The 21,337-nt window shown below is 56.6% G+C and overlaps 3 protein-coding genes across 4 annotated transcripts; 1 reads left to right on the top strand and 2 right to left on the bottom strand.

Moving 5' to 3' along the window:
• Positions 1-1,614: 1,614 nt before the first annotated feature.
• NR0B2 (nuclear receptor subfamily 0 group B member 2) lies at positions 1,615-2,927 on the bottom strand. The gene is made up of 2 exons (XM_058819638.1): positions 2,411-2,927; positions 1,615-1,886 (listed from the first exon to the last, which is right to left on the bottom strand). The coding sequence occupies exons 1-2, from the start codon at positions 2,925-2,927 to the stop codon at positions 1,615-1,617; spliced, it is 789 nt and encodes a 262-aa protein (XP_058675621.1).
• Positions 2,928-4,278: 1,351 nt separating this feature from the next.
• NUDC (nuclear distribution C, dynein complex regulator) lies at positions 4,279-12,236 on the top strand. 2 transcript variants are annotated; one of them, XM_058819787.1, is made up of 9 exons: positions 4,279-4,399; positions 5,408-5,485; positions 7,447-7,659; positions 7,915-7,998; positions 8,374-8,487; positions 8,873-9,067; positions 9,614-9,697; positions 9,785-9,903; positions 11,526-12,231. In XM_058819787.1, the coding sequence occupies exons 1-9, from the start codon at positions 4,304-4,306 to the stop codon at positions 11,575-11,577; spliced, it is 1,035 nt and encodes a 344-aa protein (XP_058675770.1). In that variant the 5' UTR covers positions 4,279-4,303; the 3' UTR covers positions 11,578-12,231. The 2 variants fall into 2 exon arrangements, with proteins under 2 accessions (XP_058675770.1, XP_058675769.1); XM_058819786.1 differs by lacking the exon at positions 4,279-4,399 and having other exon boundaries at positions 5,240-5,485; positions 11,526-12,236.
• Positions 12,237-15,536: 3,300 nt separating this feature from the next.
• KDF1 (keratinocyte differentiation factor 1) lies at positions 15,537-20,243 on the bottom strand. Its single transcript, XM_058819828.1, has 3 exons — positions 19,139-20,243; positions 18,249-18,323; positions 15,537-17,661 (listed from the first exon to the last, which is right to left on the bottom strand). The coding sequence occupies exons 1-3, from the start codon at positions 20,241-20,243 to the stop codon at positions 17,579-17,581; spliced, it is 1,263 nt and encodes a 420-aa protein (XP_058675811.1). The 3' UTR covers positions 15,537-17,578.
• Between the last annotated feature and the right edge of the window lie 1,094 nt (positions 20,244-21,337).

Below are 21,337 nucleotides of genomic sequence, written 5' to 3' on the forward strand. Positions count from 1 at the left end.
TGCGCTCAGCGTGTGAAGGGCGCCGCCTTGTGGCGAGAGAGCGCACGGCAGGCGGGGCGTCCTGCGGAGGTCCCAGGGGTGGGGACAGGGACACTGGGGGTCACAGGGACGCTGGGGGTCACAGGGACACTGGGGGTCACAGGGACGCTGGGGGTCACAGGGACACTGGGGACAGGGACACTGGGGGTCACAGGGACACCGGGGGTCACAGGGACACCGGGGACAGGGACACTGGGGGTCACAGGGACACTGGGGACAGGGACACTGGGGGTCACAGGGACACTGGGGGTCACAGGGACACTGGGGACAGGGACACTGGGGGTCACAGGGACACCGGGGGTCACAGGGACACTGGGGGTCACAGGGACACTGGGGGGTCACAGGGACACTGGGGACAGGGACACTGGGGGTCACAGGGACGCTGGGGGTCACAGGGACACTGGGGGTCACAGGGACACTGGGGGGTCACAGGGACACTGGGGGGTCACAGAGAGACCCTGGGGGGGGGGTGGTCACAGGGATTGAGGACCAAGATCCCCCATTGAGGAAGGGGTTTAACGGGCCCGGGGGGCCGCAAGGCTTGGCCAGACCTCCGGGGGTCACAGACCCTTTGGGTCACAGCCCCGGGGGTCTCAGGGGGTCTCCGGGCTGCCCTTCTCACCCCATACCAGGGCCCTCTGGCCTTGTCCCCCCCTGTTCAGTCCCCTGTCTGCATTGCCAGATAGAAAATCCCTTTTAATTCCATTCTGTCTTTTCCATGCCTGCATTTTTTTTTCTGCCCACCCCAAATTCAACACTGTCTCTAAAAAGGCACCCCCGTGGTCCAAAACAGCAAATGTTTTATTAAAAAAATAATTTATTGCATCTTATATACAAACCACGCAAATGTACACATAAAATACTGACACCTCACCTGCTGGAGGCAGGAGGAGCGAGTTTTCCAGGTGTGCACCTGGCTCTGTCTCCAGGGAGGGAGGTTTGGATCTCCCATTAAACCAGCTCTGCTCGGGTTTAACTTTTCACACAGACAGGAAAGCCCAGAGCCCCACAGGAGGTGCAGTAGGTTTAGGTGCTGCCAAGTGCTCTTAATCCTGTTGCATTTCATGGAATTACGGAGGAAAGAGAGAATCTCAGGAAAAGAGGGGTGAGTCTGTCCACCCTGTAGGATTTAACACTCTGGCTTTTTCCCTGAAGAAATGTCCTGAGCATTTCTAAGTGTCCAAGCACAGAAGCCAGACCCAGAACTAATTTTATAATCATCCCTCAGTCAATGATCTCACTGAGGATCCCAGCGTGGCATCAAGCTGAGCACGACCCTCACTGCTTGGAGCTCACAGCAAGATGAGCAAAAGCCGGGAGCAGGGCAGGACACCCTTTGCTCACTGACACTGCCCGGGCTGGAGAGGAGCTCAGGGGGAGCAGGAGCTGCTGTGAGCCCGCTGAGCCTCGGCTGCCTCGGCAGGGATCCAGAAGCCCGGGCACACGAGGGAGATCCTGCAGGGATCCCACAGCCTGGGCGCACAGAGATCCCGCAGGTCGGGAGCACCAGAGGCTCACAGAGATCCCGCAGTGGCACTCAGAGATCCCGCAGGTCCGGAGCGTTCCTGTCCCGGCTCAGCGGGCCAGCGGCAGCCAGGGAGCCCGCGGCCAGCCCGACACCTCGAAGAGCATCTCGGCCAGCAGCTCGCCCATGGCCGCGTCGCCGATGATGGGTCGGAAGAAGAGCGCCGTGACCAGGGCGGCGGGGACGGAGCCCAGCGAGGCGGCGAGGCGCAGGGTGTGCGGGACGCGCTGGCGGTGCGCGGGGTGCGGCAGCTCCCGCAGCGCCCGCTGCGCCTCCCGCTGCAGGCTCTCGATGTACAGGGCGGCCCGCAGCCCCGGGATGTCTGCAGGAGACAGCACGGAGAGAGGAAGGTCAGGGATGGCCAACAGAGACAGGCTTCTCCCGTTCCCGCCCCTCCCCGTTTCTCACACAGCGCTGGAGAGACGCCGCTGTTCTAGGGACGCTGGGCGAGGGAGGGACAGCACCTAACACCCAAAGTCATGCTTTAAAGTAAAGGTATCCGGGATTTATTGTCCGCAGGGCGGGCAGAGGTTGTGACATCCTTCCTTCCTGCTTCCCAGTGCATTTGGGAACAGCCAGAGTTAGGGAAAAGGTGACCAGCCCTCTCTGCTCTCACACCTGCCCATCTCTGAGCATCTCCAGGCCACGAGGTCTGTGTTCACCTGGGAAGGTGGTGGGGTCCCCATTCCTGGATGTGACACTCAGTGCTCTGGGCTGATGGGGAGTGGCACAGGGTGCACTCCGTGGTTTTGGAGATCTTTTCCAGCCTCAGTGGCTCCGGGACACCGTGATTCTGTGCCCAGCTGCCAGCGGGGGCCAGCAGAGCCACGAGGGCCTGGCACTCACCTGGATTGAAGAGGATGGCTCCCCTCAGGTAGGTGAACTCGCTGGGGCTCAGGTCCAGCCTCCAGAAGCTGTTGAGGCAGCCCTGCAGCCTCTGCACGGCCGCCAGCGTGGGCTGCGCCCCCTCGGGCTCCTGCCCCTTGCTCTGCCCGCTGAGCAGGATCTTCTTGAGCATGCTGGGCGCCGGCGCCTCCGTCACCTCGAAGGTCACCATCTCCTGCACCAGCCCCAGCAGGAAGAGCGGCACCCAGCAGCCGTCCAGCAGCAGCAGCTGGTCCTCGCGCGGCAGCAGGCGGAAGGCGGCCACGTTCTTGACGAAGCTGATGGTCTTGAGCAGCACGTGCGAGGCGGCGCGGCAGGTGAGCTGCGGCGTGCGCAGGCACACGGCGCGGCGCTGCCGGCACGGGCACTGCTGCCGCGGCCGCAGCTCCTGGCTCAGCAGCGTGTACAGGATGGCGGGCTGCCGCTCCTTGCCGTGGCACCGGCACCGCTCGCAGCCTGCATCCGCGCCGGAGCTCATGGCTCTGCCAGCTCCTTCACGAGAGACGCAAAATCCCTTCCAGAAGGAGTCCCGGGGCTAGATTGTCCCTGTCCTGCCGGCCCCTGGCTGAACCAGCCAGCTCTTATAAGGCCGGGACACCGTGAACACCCCTCGGCAGCCTTGACCGGCCTGATTAAGCAGCCCTCATTAAACCAGCCGACCAACCCCGTGGCTGCTGGGCGGATTGGACGGGCCAGGCGCGGTCAACGGCCGTTTTTCTCAATGAATCGGCGGGGAGGGGTTGTGTGGCCTTATCAGGATTACCCAAACAGGATAAACAGAGTCATTAGCCCAGGCTGTACCATGGCACCAAGGCCCCATCGGGCAGCTGTCGCTGCCAGGGTTCACAGACAAACACGGGGAGCTCGTCTGAGCCCAGCGTTCAACGGCCCCGGCGCCCGGCCTTGGCAGCAGCAACCTGGAAGTTGTGTTATCAGCAGCTGTTTGCCTGGCCTTGCTCGGGAGCCACTTGTTGTGGTGCAGGAAGAGGAACCTGGTGAACTGCCAGGCTGCGATGGGCCCAGGGGTCGGGTCTGTCAGAAGGCTGGAAAGGGGAAACGCTGCCATGTGCAGAATGAGAGAAAAGTAAAGAAAAAAGGCCAAAATGCTCATATTTTCCTAGTGGAAACACAGCCCAGGGATTGTGTTTCTCAGAGGGCTGGGAAAGGGAAAATGCTCCCATGTGCAGAGTACGAGAAAAGTAAGGAAAAAAGGCCAAAATTCTCGTATTGTCCTAGTGGAAACATGGCCCAGGGGTCATGTTTCTGAGAGGGAACACGGCTGGGAAAGGGAAAATGCCCCCATTTGCAGAATGAGAGAAAAGTAAGGAAAAAAGGCCAAAATTCTCATAGTTTCCCACGGGAAAGGGACCTAGAGGTGCTGGTGGACAGCAGCTGACCATGAGCCAAAGTAGGCAATGGTTGTTGGGGGGGCCCCGCATTCAGGCCTGGGCCCAGTTTGGGCCCCTCACTGCACAGACATTGAGCAGTCCAGGGAAGGGCTCGGAGCTGGGAAGGGGTGGGGCCCAGGAGCGGCTGAGGGAGCAGGGGGGCTCAGCAAAGGAGGCTCAGGGGGCCCCTCCGGCCCCGGCTCCCCGGCAGGACAGTCCAGGCCAGGCCAGGCCCGGGCCGGGCCCTCTCCGCGCCCCGGGCACCGCGGCCCGCCCGGCCCGTCGCCATGACAACCCCGCCGCGCCGCGCGGCCCGCCCTTCCCTGCGAGACTGACAGCCCTCGTGACCAATCGGCGAAGAGGGCGGCGCGAGAGCGCGCTGGGATTGGCGGGCGGGGAGGGCCTCGCGCTTCCGCGGGCGCCGGTTCCGGTTCCGGTGGCGGCCCGGTGCGGGAGCGGCGGCGCGATGGGGCTGAGCGCGGAGGAGGCGGCGGAGCAGGAGGACCGTTTCGACGGGATGCTGCTCGCCATGGCCCAGCAGCACCAGGGCGGCGTGCGCGAGGTAGCGCCGCCGGCAGCGGGCGCGGGAAGGGCGGGGCGGGAGCGGAGGAGCGAGCGGGGAGCGGCCCGGCCTCCTCGGGCCCCGCCCCGGCACGTGGAGCAGGGTCCGCACGTGCGCCGCTCCCGGAGCGGCGATAACGGCCGGGCCCGCTCGTTAACGTGTGCGGTGTTAATGCGGTGCCCCCAGCGCGGCCTCGCGGCCCGGCCCCGGTGCCTCGGGAGGGCCCCGGGTGCGCGGCAGTGCCGGTGATGGGGCACAGCACCACGGGGCAGCATCGAGCTGTCCCGGTCAGCCTGCCAGCACAGCCCCGCGAGGCCTGGCCGTGATCGCGGGATCCCCCCGTGCTCGGGATCTGCTCACCCGCCCCGGTCCCAAGGCTGCGGGCTCCGCGATCCCGGCACCGACCGGCAGCGGGGCTGGAGGGTGTGGGAACATCGCACCCACATCCCACTCAGAAATAATTAATAAGAAATGCTCCTGTAACAGCCCCTCGTGTGGCAAAACCTCGGAGTGAAACCCCCACGGGACAGGATTCCTGGGAAATAAAGATCAGCCAAGCTCGAGGAGAATGTGGGATTCCAGAGGGGGTTTGGAGGTGCTGGTTCATGCATCAGTGCATTTTTACCCTGGCAGCTGTAGAAGCAAGGGGTTTGCATGCTTTTAGGTGTGCAAAGAAGCAAAACACGCTCTGGGTGTATATATATATGTATGGGATACGTATGCATGCATAAATCCGTTCCTGCCTGGGATAACAGCCTGAGGTGTGGGAGCGGGAGCTGGGAATAAGCTGCTGCCTCCAAGCAAAGCACCCCAAGCCCTCTGTGCAGGAATCCAGGCTGGATGTGCCCAGCTGGGTGTTCTGGAGGCAGAGCTCACGGGGCTGGCTCCAGGGCCCTGCTGGCACAGCCACAGATAGGGAGGACAAAGGATCAAGGCTGCTCCAGGGACACGAGGTGCCTCTCAGTGACCTGGCCTCACTGCTCCCTCTCTCCCCACCCTGTTCCCCAGCTCGTGAACACCTTCTTCAGCTTCCTGAGGAGGAAGACAGATTTCTTCACCGGGGGAGAGGACGGAGTAGCAGAGAAGGTAAACAATAAACCTGCAGGCCTTTAGCTCTTCTCCCTTCCATCCCACCTGTGTGTGTGCCATGCCAGGGCTCCCCTGCCTGAACAGCCCCCAGTATCTGGGTGCACGTGGGCACCAGCAGCTCCCGAGGGAAGGAAGGAGACCCAGAGCTGCCCCTGTCAGGTGAGGAGCACCCAATTAATTCCCTGCTGGCTGGTGCCTCAGTGCAGGTTTCTTGCCAGGCTCTGGCCAAAGGCTAGTTTGGAAAGCAAACCTGCCAGACACACTGACTTAGCAGTGACACAGCAGGTGATAACCCCCGTTACCTTGTTTGCTCAGCCAGGAAAAACACAAAGTCCAGGGCTCTGCACATGCAGCTGCCCCTTGGCCAGGCTGGGCAACCTGGACAGAGCATCCCCTCTCCTGCAGGGAGCCCTTGCTGGAGCTGGAGGGCTTTAAGGTCCTTTCAGCCCAAAACATCTGTGATTCTCTGAAAGAAAGAAAGAAAGGTGAACCCCACTGTCATTTTGTATGGAATAGAGAGCAGATGTCCCCCGTTCCTGGGGGCTGTGTGATCCCACCTGAGCTCAGAGGTGCCTGGCTGCTGTTCTTGGCACTGCTGGCATCTGTCACTGCTTTATTGTGCTCTGCCACCACAGGAACACCACAAACAGGGAAGGAGCTGCTTCCCCAGCCCTGCTGAGCCCTTGGCATGCAGGAGACAGGAGAGGGTGGAAAGGTCACTGCGTGTTTTGGGGGCTGTTTCAGCAGGCTCGGGGTGTGAGCAGTGACAGGGACTGCAGGTGGTTTCCTCACCCAGGTGGGACATCCTGGGGGATGCACAGCTTGCATTCTGTACTCCAGGAGACACTGGGGCTGAGCTGTGTAAACAGTCCTTGCTCTTAACGCCAAGCAGAAACACTCAGTGCTTGCTTACAAACTGCACTTTGCTTGGAAAAGGCTCTGGATTTTCCCCCAACCCTGAAACTCCTGGGATATATATATATATATAAAAATAAATAAAAGTTCCCCCTGTGAGTCCTGTCTGAGGATCTGTCCCTGTTATTTATTTTCTGGGGCAGACCTCAGCTCACCTACGTGCTGCTGTGTAAACAGTCCTTGCTCCTAAAGCCAGGCAGAAACACTCAGTGCTTGCTTGCAAACTGCAGTTTGCTTGGAAAAGGCTCTGGATTTCTCCCCAACCCTGAAACACCTAGGATAGATATATATAAATAAATAAAAGTTCTCCCTGTGATTATTCCCATCTGAGGATGTGTCCCTGTTGTTTCTGGGGCAGACCCCAGCTCACCTACGTGCTGCTGTGCACAGCAGCCCTGGCCTTATCGAGCCTGGGGCAGTGCTCTGGCTCCCTGCCTGTGTACTCAGCTTTCCCTTGGCAGCCAGACCTTGGGATTGACTCCCAGAGTCACAACAACCTCCAGAGACCTGGGAGCAGGGCTGAAACAAAGGGTGTGTGGAGGAACTCACCCCTCAGTGTAAAAACAAGGGCTTCAAGCATTTCTCCTCCAAATCATGGCACTCCAAATCAGGCTCCATCTGGAGAAAAGCCCACAGAAAGGTCAGAAGTAGGTAAAGAAGCTGGATCTGGTGTGTCCAGCTGTCCTGGAGGTGTGGAGTAGCTTCGGTTGGCATCAACTCGTCCTGCTGGAATTGCACAAAGGACAAAATTAGTGGAGGATTTAATTTCACTGTTATCTCCTGGAAACATACTCCCTGCATAACTAGGAAGAACTACATTTAAATGTTTCAAATTTTCCCCTTTTTCTCCCTTTTCACTTCCTCCTCTGCTTTTTAAATTGAAAAATCTCTAGATTATGAGTCAAAAAAATTGAGCAAAGATGAAAGGAAGATTCCCAACATCCGTGTGACTCAGCAGATTTTCCTGTGCTCCTCAGGAGACCAAGTGGGCTTGGTTTAGGTTTGAATCGGGTGGTGTTTAACCCGCTGTGCCCTGTCCCCAGCTGATCACAGAGGCCTTCAGCCACCACAACAAGCTGGCTCAGAAGGAGCGGCGGGAGAAGAAGGCGCGGCAGGAGGCCGAGCGGCGCGAGAAGGCCGAGCGTGCAGCGCGCCTGGCCAGGGACAGGGACAGGGACAGGGAGCAGCCCGGCGAGCCGCGCATCAAGGAGCTCACCGACGAGGAGGCAGAGAGGCTGCAGCTGGAGATCAACCAGGTGAGGGCCCAGCAGGTAGTGCAGGTGCAGCTCTGTGCTCCCCGTGGCTGCGAGGGCTAGAGCGGCTCAGGCTTGTTCTTCCCTTGGCAGTACCTCTGTCCTAACCTCCCCCTAACCTTTCTAAGGGCTGAAAATTCCCTGTTTTCAAAGTGGAGCTGGAGCTGAAAGGCTGAGGCCATCTAGTGCCAGCTCAGGAGGTGACACAAAGTGCCAGCTCTCTGCTGAGCGTGTTCCTGCTCTTCTCTTTCCAAACAGAAGAAAGAGGCACAAGGGCAGGGTAACAGTGTGCCAGTGAAACCCTCGGAGGAGGAAGGTGAATCTTCAGATTCCAACAAACAGGTAAAACTCGTCTGGAAATACTTCAGATGCATAAAATGGTTTGGGTTGGAAGGGACCTTAAAGCTCACCCCGTTCCACCCTTTGCTGTGACACCTTCCACTGCACCAGGCTGCTCCAAGCCCTGTCCAAAATACACACTTTGAAAATACAAATCAGAAAATTTGGCTTTAAAAATGCACAGTAAATTCCTAAATGTGCCAGTACAGTGTGGGGTTTTTTTTGTAGTCATGTTTTACCAGAAGCAGCTATTAATTATGGAGCTAAATTTAAGTGGATATAAAATACAAACAACTGACCTGCAATCCTTAAACAACTGAAGAGGTCTTGTTACAATGGAAACTGGAAGAGCTTTATTCTTTATCTTGGATTGCTCAGGGAACAGATGATGAAGAGGAAGATGAGAAGGATAAAGGAAAACTTAAGCCCAACTCTGGCAATGGAGCCGACCTTCCAAATTACAGATGGACACAGACTCTCTCAGAATTGGATGTAAGTTGTGCTTTATGGCCAGGATCTGAGAAATCTGAGACGGAATAAGAGCAGGTGCTGGTAAGAGGTGAAGCCATTTCCCTGTGTCTCAGTTGCCTCTGGAAGTTTGTTGGAAACAGCAATGTTCCAATAGCTGACAGAGAGCTTGGTAATTCAGTAGAATTCCCAGGATCTCTGGTTTTTCAACTTTTGTTTTAACCAGGCATCAAAATCTGCTTCCCTTTTTATGGTCCTTTCCTTTCACTTTCTGCTCACTTCAAGGAAAAGAGTCCCTGCTCTGCCTGGCTCTGGTGAAACCAAGGCAGGAAGGCTTGGAGCAGCAGCATGGCAGGGTGAGGAGGACTTTCCCTGCCCAGCTGCTCAGATCTGCTCCTTTTTGCTGCAGCTGGCTGTGCCCTTCAAGGTGAGCTTCAGGCTGAAGGGCAAGGACGTGGTGGTGGATATCCAGAGACGCCGCCTCAAGGTGGGCCTCAAGGGCCACCCTCCTGTCATTGACGGGGAGCTCTTCAACGAGGTCAAGGTGGAGGAGAGCTCCTGGCTCATCGAGGATGGCAAAACAGTCACCGTGCACCTGGAGAAGGTACAGCAGGAGGGGCTGGGCAGGGTCAGGCCTGGCCCTCAGCCTCTTCTGGGCCTCAGCTGGAGCAGGGCCACCGTGGTGTCCTGGGCACACTGGCAGTGGGCTATTTAGGTTCCTCCATCTGCAGCCTAATTTCATGCTATTCCAGGATACCCAGTGTAATTCTCAGCAGTTCAGGAAAAGCTGGAAGGAAATCAGTCATTTTAATGTTGTCCTTTAGTGTGTTTTGACATCTGTTAGTGACATGAAAATCCAGGGGCAGACCTCCGTGTGTCCCCTCTGGGCCTCTCCAGGTGGTTTGTTGTAATCCCATTTATGTCGTGCCAAATGGGACATCTGACATTCTCTCAGATCTCCCAGCTGTGAAAATTTAGGCTGCCTAAAGTAGTTTGAAACAAAAATACCCTTTATCTATGTTCAGATTTTACTGATATTTAGAAAACTGTCAAAGTTTGATTCTGAAATTTTTTTTTCCTGTGACTGAGACTTAAAAACCCTAGAACAAGTCCAAGAAAGATAAACTGGTTTTGCTTCTTCTTCCTCTAGATCAACAAAATGGAATGGTGGAACAAACTGGTCTCCACAGACCCAGAAATCAACACCAAGAAAATCAATCCAGAGAACTCAAAGGTAAGAATTGTTTGTTTTAAGGGACAGCCTGCTCAGGAGTTACCTCAGCTGAGCCCAGAGTTGTTCCAATGTGGATCTTGCTTTCAGTTGTCAGACCTGGACAGTGAAACTCGCAGCATGGTGGAGAAGATGATGTATGACCAGCGACAGAAGTCCATGGGCCTGCCCACCTCTGATGAGCAGAAGAAGCAGGATATTTTGAAAAAGTGGGTGCAGCTCATTCCTTTGCTTGGCTTTACCTTCCTCTCTGGCACAAATAAGGGAGCAGCAGCTTGGCCTTCAGTCCCAGCCGTGCTCACCTCTGCACATCTCTGTATTGTTGGCCAACCACCAACAATAGTGTCTGTAAAAGCCTGTGGGGGTAGAAAGCCCAGTGGGGAAATCTGGGAATAGCCTAGCTCTGGAATTGCCCTAATCTGCTGATTTCAAGTCCAGAAGGGGCGTTTGGAGCTGGAGGTGCCATCTCTGCTGAACTTTACCATGGTCTTGATTGGTGTCTAATCTCCCTCGGTAGCCAGCTAATCACCCCTCCCTCTTCCCTCCAGACAGTTGTCCCCAAGCCACTTTTATGGCTTTATTGCCTTGTTTGGCATAAGTGCACTGTGGCAGAGAAATGATTCCTGGAGCTCCCAAGGCCATCTGGGAAGGTGTGGAGGCAATTCTGGGTCACACAGCTTCTTCAGCAAGTGCAGCCCCACACCTTATCTCTGGGTGAAGGATTGCTGTGGCTGACCTGACTCCTTGCCTCCCTTGGCTTCTCTGTGAGCTGGGTGGGCTGTGAGCAGAGCAGGGACCAGGCTGCCCTGGTGTCAGTGGGATGGGAAGCACCCTCTGCTCTGGGAGATCACATGCAGGACACCTCGCTGGCAGGGCCTCTTGTTTGGTGCTCTGGAAGCTGGCAGAGGATGGAGAGGAAGTTTAGACTTTGTCCAGGGCAAAGGTGGCTCAGTGACACCCATGTGGGTGCTGGTGTTTGCCAGGGGAGCTGTCCTGGCTGCCAAACAAGGACAGGATCCTCACAGCACAGATGGCCTGGAAGTGGAAACGCTGTGGGGGCGTTCCAGGGAAACCCTGAGATGGGAACACAGAGGAGACCAAGCTGCCCTGCCTTGCAGGGTGTGTGAGGCCTCCACAGGGCTGTGATGTGCTGTGTCCCTTGGGGAGCAGAGCAGAGCAGCCTCTGTGTGCACTGGGCACTCCTGGGCACAGGGCACTGCCCTCACAACTTCCTGATGTGCCAACCTGAGTCCAAATAGCCCCTGGAAGGTGTCCCTGTCCATGGCAGGGGGTTGGAAAAAGATTAAAGTCTCTTCCAACCCACACAATTCTGTGATTATTCCCTCTGCTGGGACTGCAGTACATTTGAAATCAGATTTCACCTGGTGTGAAACCAGATCCCTCTGGTCGTGTCCTCCCTGAGATTTTACTGTCAGAGCACTGGGGATATTGCCCATATTGCAGTAAAGCTGGCAGCCCTAATCTGCCTTCACCATCTCCCCTGTGCCCCACAATCTGTCGTGGCTGCTACGTGTGCAGCCCCAAGGCAGCACTGAGGCTGAGTGTTTGATAATTAACAGGTCCCGTGTGCCTGGGCTTGCTGACCTGGCAGCCTAGCAGGAATGCTGCTCCCACTGACCCGAGGAAAAGGTGTTTGTAGGGAAAGTCCAGGGAATGTGTCCCAGGGAGCTCAGCAGAGCCCTCCCTGCTGTGGAGGGTGTGGAGTTGCAGCAGAGCTCCAGAGTGCAGGAAGAAGGAACCCTCCCCTCCCCAAACCGAGCTGCTTGGCTCTGCTGACTCACTCAAACTCCTGTCTTTGTTTTCCTTGCAGGTTCATGGAACAGCATCCAGAAATGGACTTTTCAAAGGCTAAATTCAACTGAGCTGTCCCCCTTCCCCCCCTCTTTCAGTCAGCCCCTTGAATGGGGCAGGAAATGTATGGTTGGATATTCCTCACCTTGGGCAAGTTAAACTTCAGCATCCCCCACCCGAGCTTGCTGTGGAGGGCCTGCCCAGCCACCCTCGGTGGCCTGGGAGCAGAGGCCCCAGAGCAGCTCCAGACAGAGCCACCTGCCACAGCTCCCAAAGGCAGTGAGGAGAGGAGGAGGGCTTGGAGCAAAAAGGGTGTTGGGGCTGAGAGAGCCAGACCTGAGAGGTTTTGGGATAAACCCTTGAGGTATTGCTTCGCTTCCCTGGGCTGCTCTGAGCTGCTCTTCCGCTCTTTGCCACCGGCACAGGAACTCCTGAGTTCTGCTCCCTCCTGCTCTCCTGTGAAAACAAGGGTCATTTTATTTTGTAAAACAAATCTTTCCCTGCCTTCTTGGGAAGGGAGAACAGCAGTTGGAAAGCACAGCTATTGCAGTGGAGACAGACCCTGCTTCTCCTTGCTGCTGCTCCTGTTTGTGCCACAAGTGGGACAGCTGGAGCACCCCAGGCTCCCAGCACAGATGGAGGGTGGGGCTGCTGTCCTGGAGCAAGGAGAGGCTGGGGCTCTGTGGCTGTGGGTGGGGAGGATGTGGGGGGCGTTGGGGATGCTGTTGTTGCTGGGAGTGTCTCCTGCCTCTTCCCCAAGAGCCTTCCTCCCCTCTGGCTGTGCGAGCTCCCGCTGACGAGTGGCATCACTCTGCATGTTCTGTCTTTGTTGAAACTGCAGTGCAACATAAAGGAAAACAAGTGGAATATCCCAGGCAGAGTGTGTGGTTTCTCTGGCAGAGGGGATCAGGGATCCAGGCTGGGAGGGAGAAGGGCGGGTGCCAGGGGTCCAGGCTGGGAGGGGGAAGGAAGGATGCCAGGGGTCCAGGCTGGGAAGGAGAAGGGAGGGTGCCAGGGGTGCTGTGCCTGTGCTCTCTGCAGCTGCCTGGGAATCCCTCTCATGCTCCCAGCTCTGGACTGACGGTCTCTCCCTCCCTCAGGAGGTGGCAGTGGGAGCTGTGTTTTGCTCAGGAGCGCTGCTGAGCCCCATTCCCATCTAACCCCAGGGTGGCTGCTCCAGGCTCTGCTCTCCACAGGGCAGCACATGACCACACCAGGAACCCCCCCCTTGCTCCAGGTCTCCTTAATGCCCAGCTAACAAGGAGAGTGTCAGGAAATCCTGGGCTCTATCCCAAATCCCTGCTGCTGTGGCTTTTCCTTTGCCTCCCCCAAACATTTCCACCTCCTGCCCAAGGGATGGGCACAAAAGGCTGAAAATCTGTTTGGGCAAAGTCCGGCCTGGCACAGCTCCTGGTGGTGGGGTTGTTTTCTGAGCAGCAGAGCACTTGTTTGCATGAAGAGTTTTACAGACTCTTGGGGTTAAAAAGCAGCTCCCACCCAGCAGAGCAGTGACCTTGAGGGTGAGCAAGGACCCAGATAGGGGCAGCTGCCTCTGGGCTGGATCCTCCTGCCTGTTTGTGTTACAGATCACCTACACCCACCTGCCTTCCCCCTACACCCACCTGCCTGTCTGTACTTTGGCCTTGATAAAAGAGCAGCATCTCCTGTTTTCATAAAAAAAGCTGAACTCTGCTGGATTTGAAGGTTTTAGCCCCAGAATGAGCTCCCTGCCTGGTTTGTGGGGCAGGGGAGCTGGGAGGGCTGAGCTGCTCTGGGTGTGACGAGCTTCTCCCTGTTCTCAGCTCTGTGGGTGAACCCCAGGGAAGCTGGGGGCATTTGGGGAGGAAGGAGGGTCAGTGGGAGAACGGGGCCAGCCCTGGTGCCCTGACCCTGCAGGAGGTGAATGGCCAGGCCGTGTTTGTGAACGTGGCTGATCCCAGAGCTGCCCCTGGACTTCGGCCCCTCGGCAGCGGAACAGAAGGTGTTTCACTGCCGGCCTTGTCCTCTGCAAACAGCCCCAGGCACCACTGCCCCAGCCAGAGGGAGCTGGGAGCACCCTCTGGCTTCCCAAGGCAGCTGCCCCTGGGATAAACCCTGCTGGGTCCAAGGAGCTGCTCAGGGCTTGAGGAACGCAAAGCCCCACCTCAGTCTGAGTCCCTGGCGACCTCGGAGTGTGGCTTTGTCCTGTGCCCACGGCAGGAAATGCTGGGCAGTGGCAGGGAAATGCTGGGCAGCCCCAGGACCCACAGCGTGCACACCTTGAGTGGTGCCTGAGCCCCGGCAGAGCGGGAAGGGCAGTGCTGGACAGGGACAGGGACAGCTCACTGAGGTCCCTCTGGCTCCATACCTGTGCCAGGTCACCTGGAGCAGCTGTTCAGGTGCTGCCACCAGCTGGAGGGCAGAGCCTGGAGCTCCTCGCCTGACCAGGGCAGAGCCCTCAGCTCCTCATCTGACCAGGGCTCCTCCTCACCTGTAAAAGCAAGGCCTTTGCAGGCACAACAGGCTCTGCACAGAGCTTTCTATAGGGTAAAGTTTTCCCCAGTCATTTGGGTTTTATCTTTAACAGCAGCTTCTGGCTTAGCTTTTATTAATGAATATTGCAGCTCAGAGCATTTGGGAAATATCCCAGACTCCATGACTGCTTTGGGAAGAGCAAGGGAACAGCAAAACCCCGAGGAAGGGAACAGGAATAGTGAGGATGTTACCGTGTTGTTTTAGGAGGAGCCTCAGCTGCTCTGTTACTGCAAGGGCCAGGCTAGAGGAATTAGGGTCCATCCATCTGCTTCCCGATGTCTAAGCCACACTGAAATCAATAATTCAGCAGCTCAGGGTGGGGATGTGTGGAGGAATTTCTTCAACACTCCTGCAGCCGTTCCCTGCAGAGCTCCCGAGCTGCCCTCACCTGGTCCCAGGGCACCCTGGGCAGGGGCACAGCTCGAGCTGGGCAAGACTGGGATCCCTCTGAGGGCACTGCACAGCAAGCACCCACAAAGTGGGAGTGTCTGGAGACTCCTGGCAAAACCAAGCCAAATAAAACCAAACAATGTCTTCAGGAAAAGCCAGGTGCTGAGTCAGGTTCCCAGAAGGAAGCACCTGTGTGAGAGAACACCTCCAGAGCCAGGTAAGGCTCTCCTGTTTGTGAGGTCTCCACTTGGGCAACGCAGTCAGCTCACTCAGCACAACACTCAATGCATGCTCAGAGCAAAAACCACTCCAGCAAGAGCCAGGACAGTTCCATCCACAGCAAACAACTTCCTGCAGACAAAAACCCCTGGACTCATCCCATGTGTGGATGTGAGCCAGGAAACAGCAAACTGGGAAGCTGCTGAACAAACTGGGCTGACAGACCCAACCCAGCTGGTCCGAGGGCTCCAGACACAAAAACCTCCCCAGAGACCCTTCCCAGCCGAGAGAAGGCAGCATTTACCTGTTCATGGCTCTGAAATCCTCCCAGGAAACACATCCTGGTCCTGTGCACCAGCAGGAAACCCCCAGGGCTCCTGCCCCAGGGGGTGAGGGAAGGCCAGCGGGCAGGAACGGAGCCCTGCAGGTTATCCTGGGGTTTGCACTGAAATGGGCAAGTGCAGAACTGGTCCTTCAAGCCCCAGGGTCAGAGGCTGGGCCACCCTCCATCCCTGAGCTGATCCTGCAGAGCAAACCCCACATCTGCTGCCACGAGCTGGTGACACCACCGGACAGCCTGGGAATTCTACCCCAGGCTCAGCTTTTCCAGAGCTCAGGTCCAGCATCATGCCCTGGAAGGTCCAGGTTTCCCTGCAGGACAACAAACCCTTCCCCAGAGGCTCCTTCATTTGCATCCAGACACCAGCCTGGCATTCAGGATCCCCCTGGAGCCACCAAATGGATGAAAATGTCCTTGTCCATCTGGGACTGCGGGATTCAGCCACCCCCTGTGCAGGATCCCCAGGCTGATGAGAACAGGAATCTAAAAGCCACAGCACAGTAAAGAGCACAACTTTTACTTTATAAAAAAGACCAAACCATAACATTTAAGACCAATGAGTGCAATAGAATCCCATAAGACACCACAGGTGAACCAGCTTCAGGGACCATCGAGTTGACAGTCTTCCTCTGGGTGAGTTTTTGGGGGGTTTGGGGTTTTTTGGCTAGTTTAACTCCCACATGCTCACTCTTCATACTCAGACCAGCCACTAAAATGTGGATCTGCTCTGAACCAGGGACTGCAGCTCTCTGCAAGCCCAGCTCACCCCTCGTTTCCAGCTCAGCCCACAGAGCTGTGTCAGTGTGACCCACGTGAACCTCAGCACACAGCTTTGAGGAAACTTGTCCAAATAACAACGTACAAACCCAGGAGAAGCAGAAGCCAAGCAGGTCCCTCAGGACGGGCAGCATTTGGAGGGAGGTGACCTCACACAGCTCCCCTGGGAGTCCCAGCCTGGCCTTGCTTCAAGTCTTTCCCTTGTATAAACTCGATTTCTCATCAACCAACAGCTTTAAACACAAAGCAGGGAGGGGAAGCCAAATCCAAGGCTCAGTCCCTTCCCTTCGTCTTTGAAATATCTCTGTCAGTGTCTCCAGGTGTGGTCTCAGTAATGCCCCTGATTCCTGGAAGCACAATCTGAAAACAGCCAGTGATTTACAGAAACAGGCTCTAACAGGGACTGCAACTGTCCATTTCAAAGGGTTTTGGCCTTTTAAAGAAGCCTGAGAGCTCCTGAGAGGAATTAAATCCTTCCTCCCTGCCCAAATCTCTGAAGAGCAATCACAAGCTATAAAATAAAGGCACATTTCAGCTCAATTAAAGCACATTTCAGTCCAACTGAAGCACATTCCAGTCCACCTAAGGCACAAAACCATGGTCCACACTGAAGCCCAGGGCCTGTCTGGGCTTCCCTCTCCCCAAAATCCAGTGGGTGTGTTTATCCCACGGCTGGTGAATTAAATGAAGCATTTTCTGTTCATGTCCAAGGGCACCCAAAGCTCCAAACAAGTCCCATGGCTCGCCGTGTTTACTTTGTGATAAACAACCAAGTGGCAACACCACAGATGCAGCTTCCTCCTGCTGCAGCCTCAGCTGGCACCGAGCCCTGGGGCAGCAGGGCCCATCTCCTGGCTCCCAGGGCCTGCCAAGGGAAGGACAAGGTGCTGAGTGCCCACGGGGAAAGGCAGGGCCAGCAGTGCCTCACAAACCCTCTGCTGACACTCTCAGGAGCCTTTCCTTTGAGGCAAACCAAGGGGTTTGAAGGGATTTTTAGCAGAACAGTCAAAGAGCCCAGTTCTGAACCACACAAAGTCAGGAGTGAATCAAGTGCCACAATCCTGCCCCAGGCTCTCCAGGGGAAACATGGACAGAGGAGTGGGGAGAGCTGCAGGCAGTGTGAGCTCCTGGGCTCCAGCAGAGTGATCCCCATGGTCTGCTCATGCAGGGGCAGCCCAGCAGCCACCCCAGCCCCAGCACTGGCCCTGAATCAGGGGATGAACCAAGAGGCACAAATTGAATGAGCCCCACAAAGCTGAACCTTCTCCTCAGGCAAGTGGAGACACCAAGGCTCAGCAGGGAAAGGCAGAGCTGCCCACTGAAAACACCATGGGTGGAAGACTTTGGGTTGGTGGCACCAACACAGGCACTTTACACAGAGATTTGGGTCCCTGCAGAGCAGGATTCAGCCTGCACCTCAACATCAGCACCAGCACAGAGACACCACAGTTATTCCCTATCCAAGTTCACTCAGGCAATGCAGAAAACAGCTCCTCAAAGCAGGGAAAGGGCTGAGCCACTGAGCTGCTGGAGCTAACTGTGATTTACAGGAATCACAAAGGCACAAGTTCTCTGCTACTTCCTTGTCCATCTTCTCCTCCCTGGGCACACATTCCACCTCCAGGTTCATTAGTTCTGCAGTTTGCTTCCTTGATTGTCCATAAAAACCAAAATATCCAGTGAAGTTCAGACAGCAGGAGGAATCTGGCTTCAGTAAGGATCAGGGAAGACTGAGAAAAAAAAAAGTTAAACTTGGCACAAGACACTCCACATGGAAGGAGGAGGATTGTGACTGCAGCACAGGCTGGAATGACTCCTGCTGCTCGGGTCCTTTAACAGTACACCTGGAGCAGAGGTGCCCCCGAGGAGTCAGTCTCTGTGTCCTGGAAAGAGGAGTCTCTGCTGGTTGGAGAGCCTTGGGAGGAGAGAGAAGAGAAGAGACGGTGCCATTAGCCCAGGGGAAGCACAGCAGCCTGGCACTGGGGAAGCAGCTGCCACAAAAGGCTTTGTGTACCATGAGGGAGGAGAAAGACACACAAAGCCATGGCAGGGAACAGCCCTGCCTGCATTGCAGCCATCTCCCAGGACAGAGCTGCTGTGCAGGAGGAAACTTGTCTTGTAGCTCTGGGCTGCTCTCTGGGAGGACAGAGCTCGGGGCAGCCCTGCCTGCTTCCCTTTGCACAGTTCCTTTTGTTCCCAGTCTCACCCAGCTGTGACCTCTGGCAGTCACACCCCAAATACAGCCCCAAACTTTGTCAGGGTACAGAGAGACTGAGAGCTCTCAGGCCAGGTCCTGTGCAAGGACAGGGAGCTTGTATTTCACCCCTTTTCAGAAAGATCCACCAACCCAGGGAGAGTCTGAGCTCCATCACCCCCAAAGCCCAGGAGAACTGAGGGGAGCCTGAGGAGCAGGGTCAGCTCAGGCTGTGTGGAGGGTGAGGACACGGCCAGGGGAAGCTCAGGCTCTCCCCTGCACCAGGCCCAGCCAGGTGTGTGTGTTACCTGCGCTGCTGTGCCGCCTCATGTTTCTGGCCAGCACATCCGCCGGGGTCTCCTCCGAGATCTGCACGGCCAGCTCTGCAATGCAAACCAAGAGGGGCTGAGACAGGGAAGGAGGATGGAAAGGATGAGTCAGCACTAAGGATCCTGTCAGGGAACACCCTCAGGGAACAGCACAGGCACAGTCTGATTCTTCCCATTGCTTCCGCCATTGTCCGGACAGTCTGAGCTGTGTCCTTAAATCCCAGGAGCAGCCTCTCTGCTAATCTGGGAAGCACAACACCCACACGGTTTGCTCAGGGACTTCTGGATATCTCCGTGCTCCCACACTCAGCTTTTCAAGGTTTTTCTACAACAAACTGTTATAGCCTGCTCTGGAGCTCAGACACTTGAGGCTGCTCCCACAAGGAGGAAGAAGCAGAAGCTCTGGTGCTGTGAACAGCCCTTCCCTCCTCTTTGCAGGAATATTCACTGTGTGGAGGAGGTCTGGGCTCTGAGGACACACTGTCACGGAGTCTAGGGATGGCATGAGCCAGGCAGCACATGGGAGAGAGCCAGCTGAGTAACTGGACATCCTGGGGCACGAGCAGCTCGTCTGGTCCTACCAGTTCACTTTGACTCACCGTTTTTCTGCCTCCCTCAGATGAGCACAGGCAGGAGCAGCAGCAGCAGCAGCACAAACCCATCTATTGCTCAGCACATACCTCACGGGCAGGCTCAAGAAAGCCCCAGCACAGGGAGGAGGGCGAGAAGCAGAGCTGTGCACTCACACAGCCCAGCAGAAGGAGCCCACTGGGGCAGAGCAGCCCCCAGCCCCGCCCCAGTGCCCCAGCTCGGTGGCTGTGCTGGCACTGCCCTCCTGCAGCACCCAGGGACCCCCATGACCCCCGTACCGTCCTGGCTGATGACCATGGACTCCAGCATGGTCTCGTTGCCGCTGTCGGGCGCGGTGCCGCGGCCGGACGCGTCCTGCTGGCCCTGGCTGCAGATGTGGGGCCGCACGCGGCTCTTGCGGGTGCTGATGCGGATGATGCCCCGCACCAGCCGGCACTCGGCGTCCTGCTCGTCCAGGTTGTAGTCCTGAGTGATGCTGTTGATGAGGTCCGAGATCTTGTTGGTCTTCTCCAGGAAGACGGTGTCCGAGGTGCACTTGGCCAGCTCGTCGATCTGGTGGACGCTGAAGAGCTCCGTGAGCTTCTTGAAGATCAGCACGTCGATCTGCCTGCTGGACATGGAGCCGTTCAGCTCGCTGATGTCCACATCAGACTCGTGGAAGGAGTAATACTCCTCTGAGCTGCGGTGGCTGCTGGGGAGCGCTGGCTTTTCTATGCTGTTCCTGAAGGGCTTCTCCAGCAGCTCCTTGCAGCAGGAGTCAGATTCCACGTGGTGGTTGGTGTTCCTGTTTGGATAGACAGGGATGCCCTTCAGCTTCACGTCTGGGTAACTGAAACTGCTGCCCATGCTGGACTTTTTGATCTGGTTCCCGTTCTTCTCAGCGGGAGAGGTGTTGGTGGGGCTGTTTGGCAGCCGCCCATTGTAGTCTCCGTTCTTGCCATCATCTGTGGAGGCCTCAGCGGGCCCTGGGTAGGGAATGCAGACACTGCAGTCCTGGAAGCAGCCCCCACACGTCACTATGCAACAGAAAACGGCCTTGTACGTGTTCCAGGCCTGAGACAGGGAGGAGCAGCAGAAGCCCTGGTTTGGGGGAGCCTCTGCTGTCCCAGAGATGAAGGTGATGGTCTCTGCCTCGCGGCCGTTGGGGTCTTTGAGCTCGGCCTTGCGCCCTTTCCTGTCCCGCATCTGCTGCGCGCGGCCGCGGCCGGCTTTGCTCTCGGAGCCACTGAGCACCTCCAGGCTGACATCCGTGTCCCGGCTGTCCCTGGAGTCCCTGGAGTCCCTGGCTGCGCGGGCCCGCAGGGGCACGGCCTCCGGGCAGGGCTGCTCCCTCTGCCGGGCGCCGCTCAGCTCGGGGGGCAGGCGGCTCCTCCGGCCCAGCATGGCTCGGCTCTGGGGCACCTGCAGGACACAGGGGGGATCAGAGCAACCCAGCACCACCTCAGCGAGCTGTCCGACAGCACACAGGGGTCTGACAGCCAGAGCTTCCCAAAGCCAACGATTCACAGGAATATTTGTGCCAGGACTCGCGCTGCTCTCACTAGGGGCCCGCGTTCTGTGGTTCTCCCACCACCCAAGCCTTGCTGCTTCCTTGGGTAGCTGCTCTCATCAGAAGAGAGGTGCTTTAAAAGGGCTATTTTCAGACATCAAAATCCCTGTAACCTCCAGAAGAGTTTCCTCCACGCAGCTGGAAGAGGAGTCAGCTTCAAGCGATGAAGGAGCAGCACAGCTGGAGGTGGAGCTCCAAAGGGAAAGTATCTTTTTTTAAACAACTTCCCTTTGTCTTGCATTCCTCGGGATTAGGCTGGGCCCTGACAGCACTTATCCATTTCAAAACACATCGTGCCCAGGAGGAGATGACAAGCAATCCATCATTATGCAAGCTGCCAATTCCAACTCCACGTTATTTGCTGCTATTTCAATTTAGAGGATTTAGCAATGACAGCATTACCAACACTAATGATTTTTGCCAGTCATGCTAAGGTCGGGTGATGTCAAAGACTTCCCTATGAAAACCCAACGTCTTCATCTGGATTAAGGAAAAGACCTTGTCAACAAGTCGGTCTCAAATCACCCCTCATGGGAACAAAACCTTCGCAAACCCTACAGAAACAGAAAGCCCAGAGCAGACCGTGCTCAGCTGTGCCAGCACAGCTCCTCCAGGTCTGCAGGCAGCAGGGAATTGTTCTTAGAGTGAGCCTGTCACGTTCCCTCTGCACAGAGCCAACCCTCACACTCTGGCACGTTCAGTCTCCCTGGTTTTAATCTTTTTATTATTAAAGCTCAGCTTGGGGTGATGTGAGGGAAGTCGGGTCAGGGCTGTCACTCTCCACTTCTGCTGTGCCTTTATCCCAGGCTGTGGTGGGTCCTGGAATTCTCCATGGTTTCCAGGCTTCTTGGCTAATGCTGCTTGCACCTCCAAGAGAGCCTTTCAAATACTAATTAGGGTAATTAATAAGCAGCGAGAGCCCAGCCAT

Source organism: Ammospiza caudacuta, chromosome 25, assembly GCF_027887145.1.
Source record: "Ammospiza caudacuta isolate bAmmCau1 chromosome 25, bAmmCau1.pri, whole genome shotgun sequence".
NCBI classification, from domain to species: domain Eukaryota; kingdom Metazoa; phylum Chordata; class Aves; order Passeriformes; family Passerellidae; genus Ammospiza; species Ammospiza caudacuta.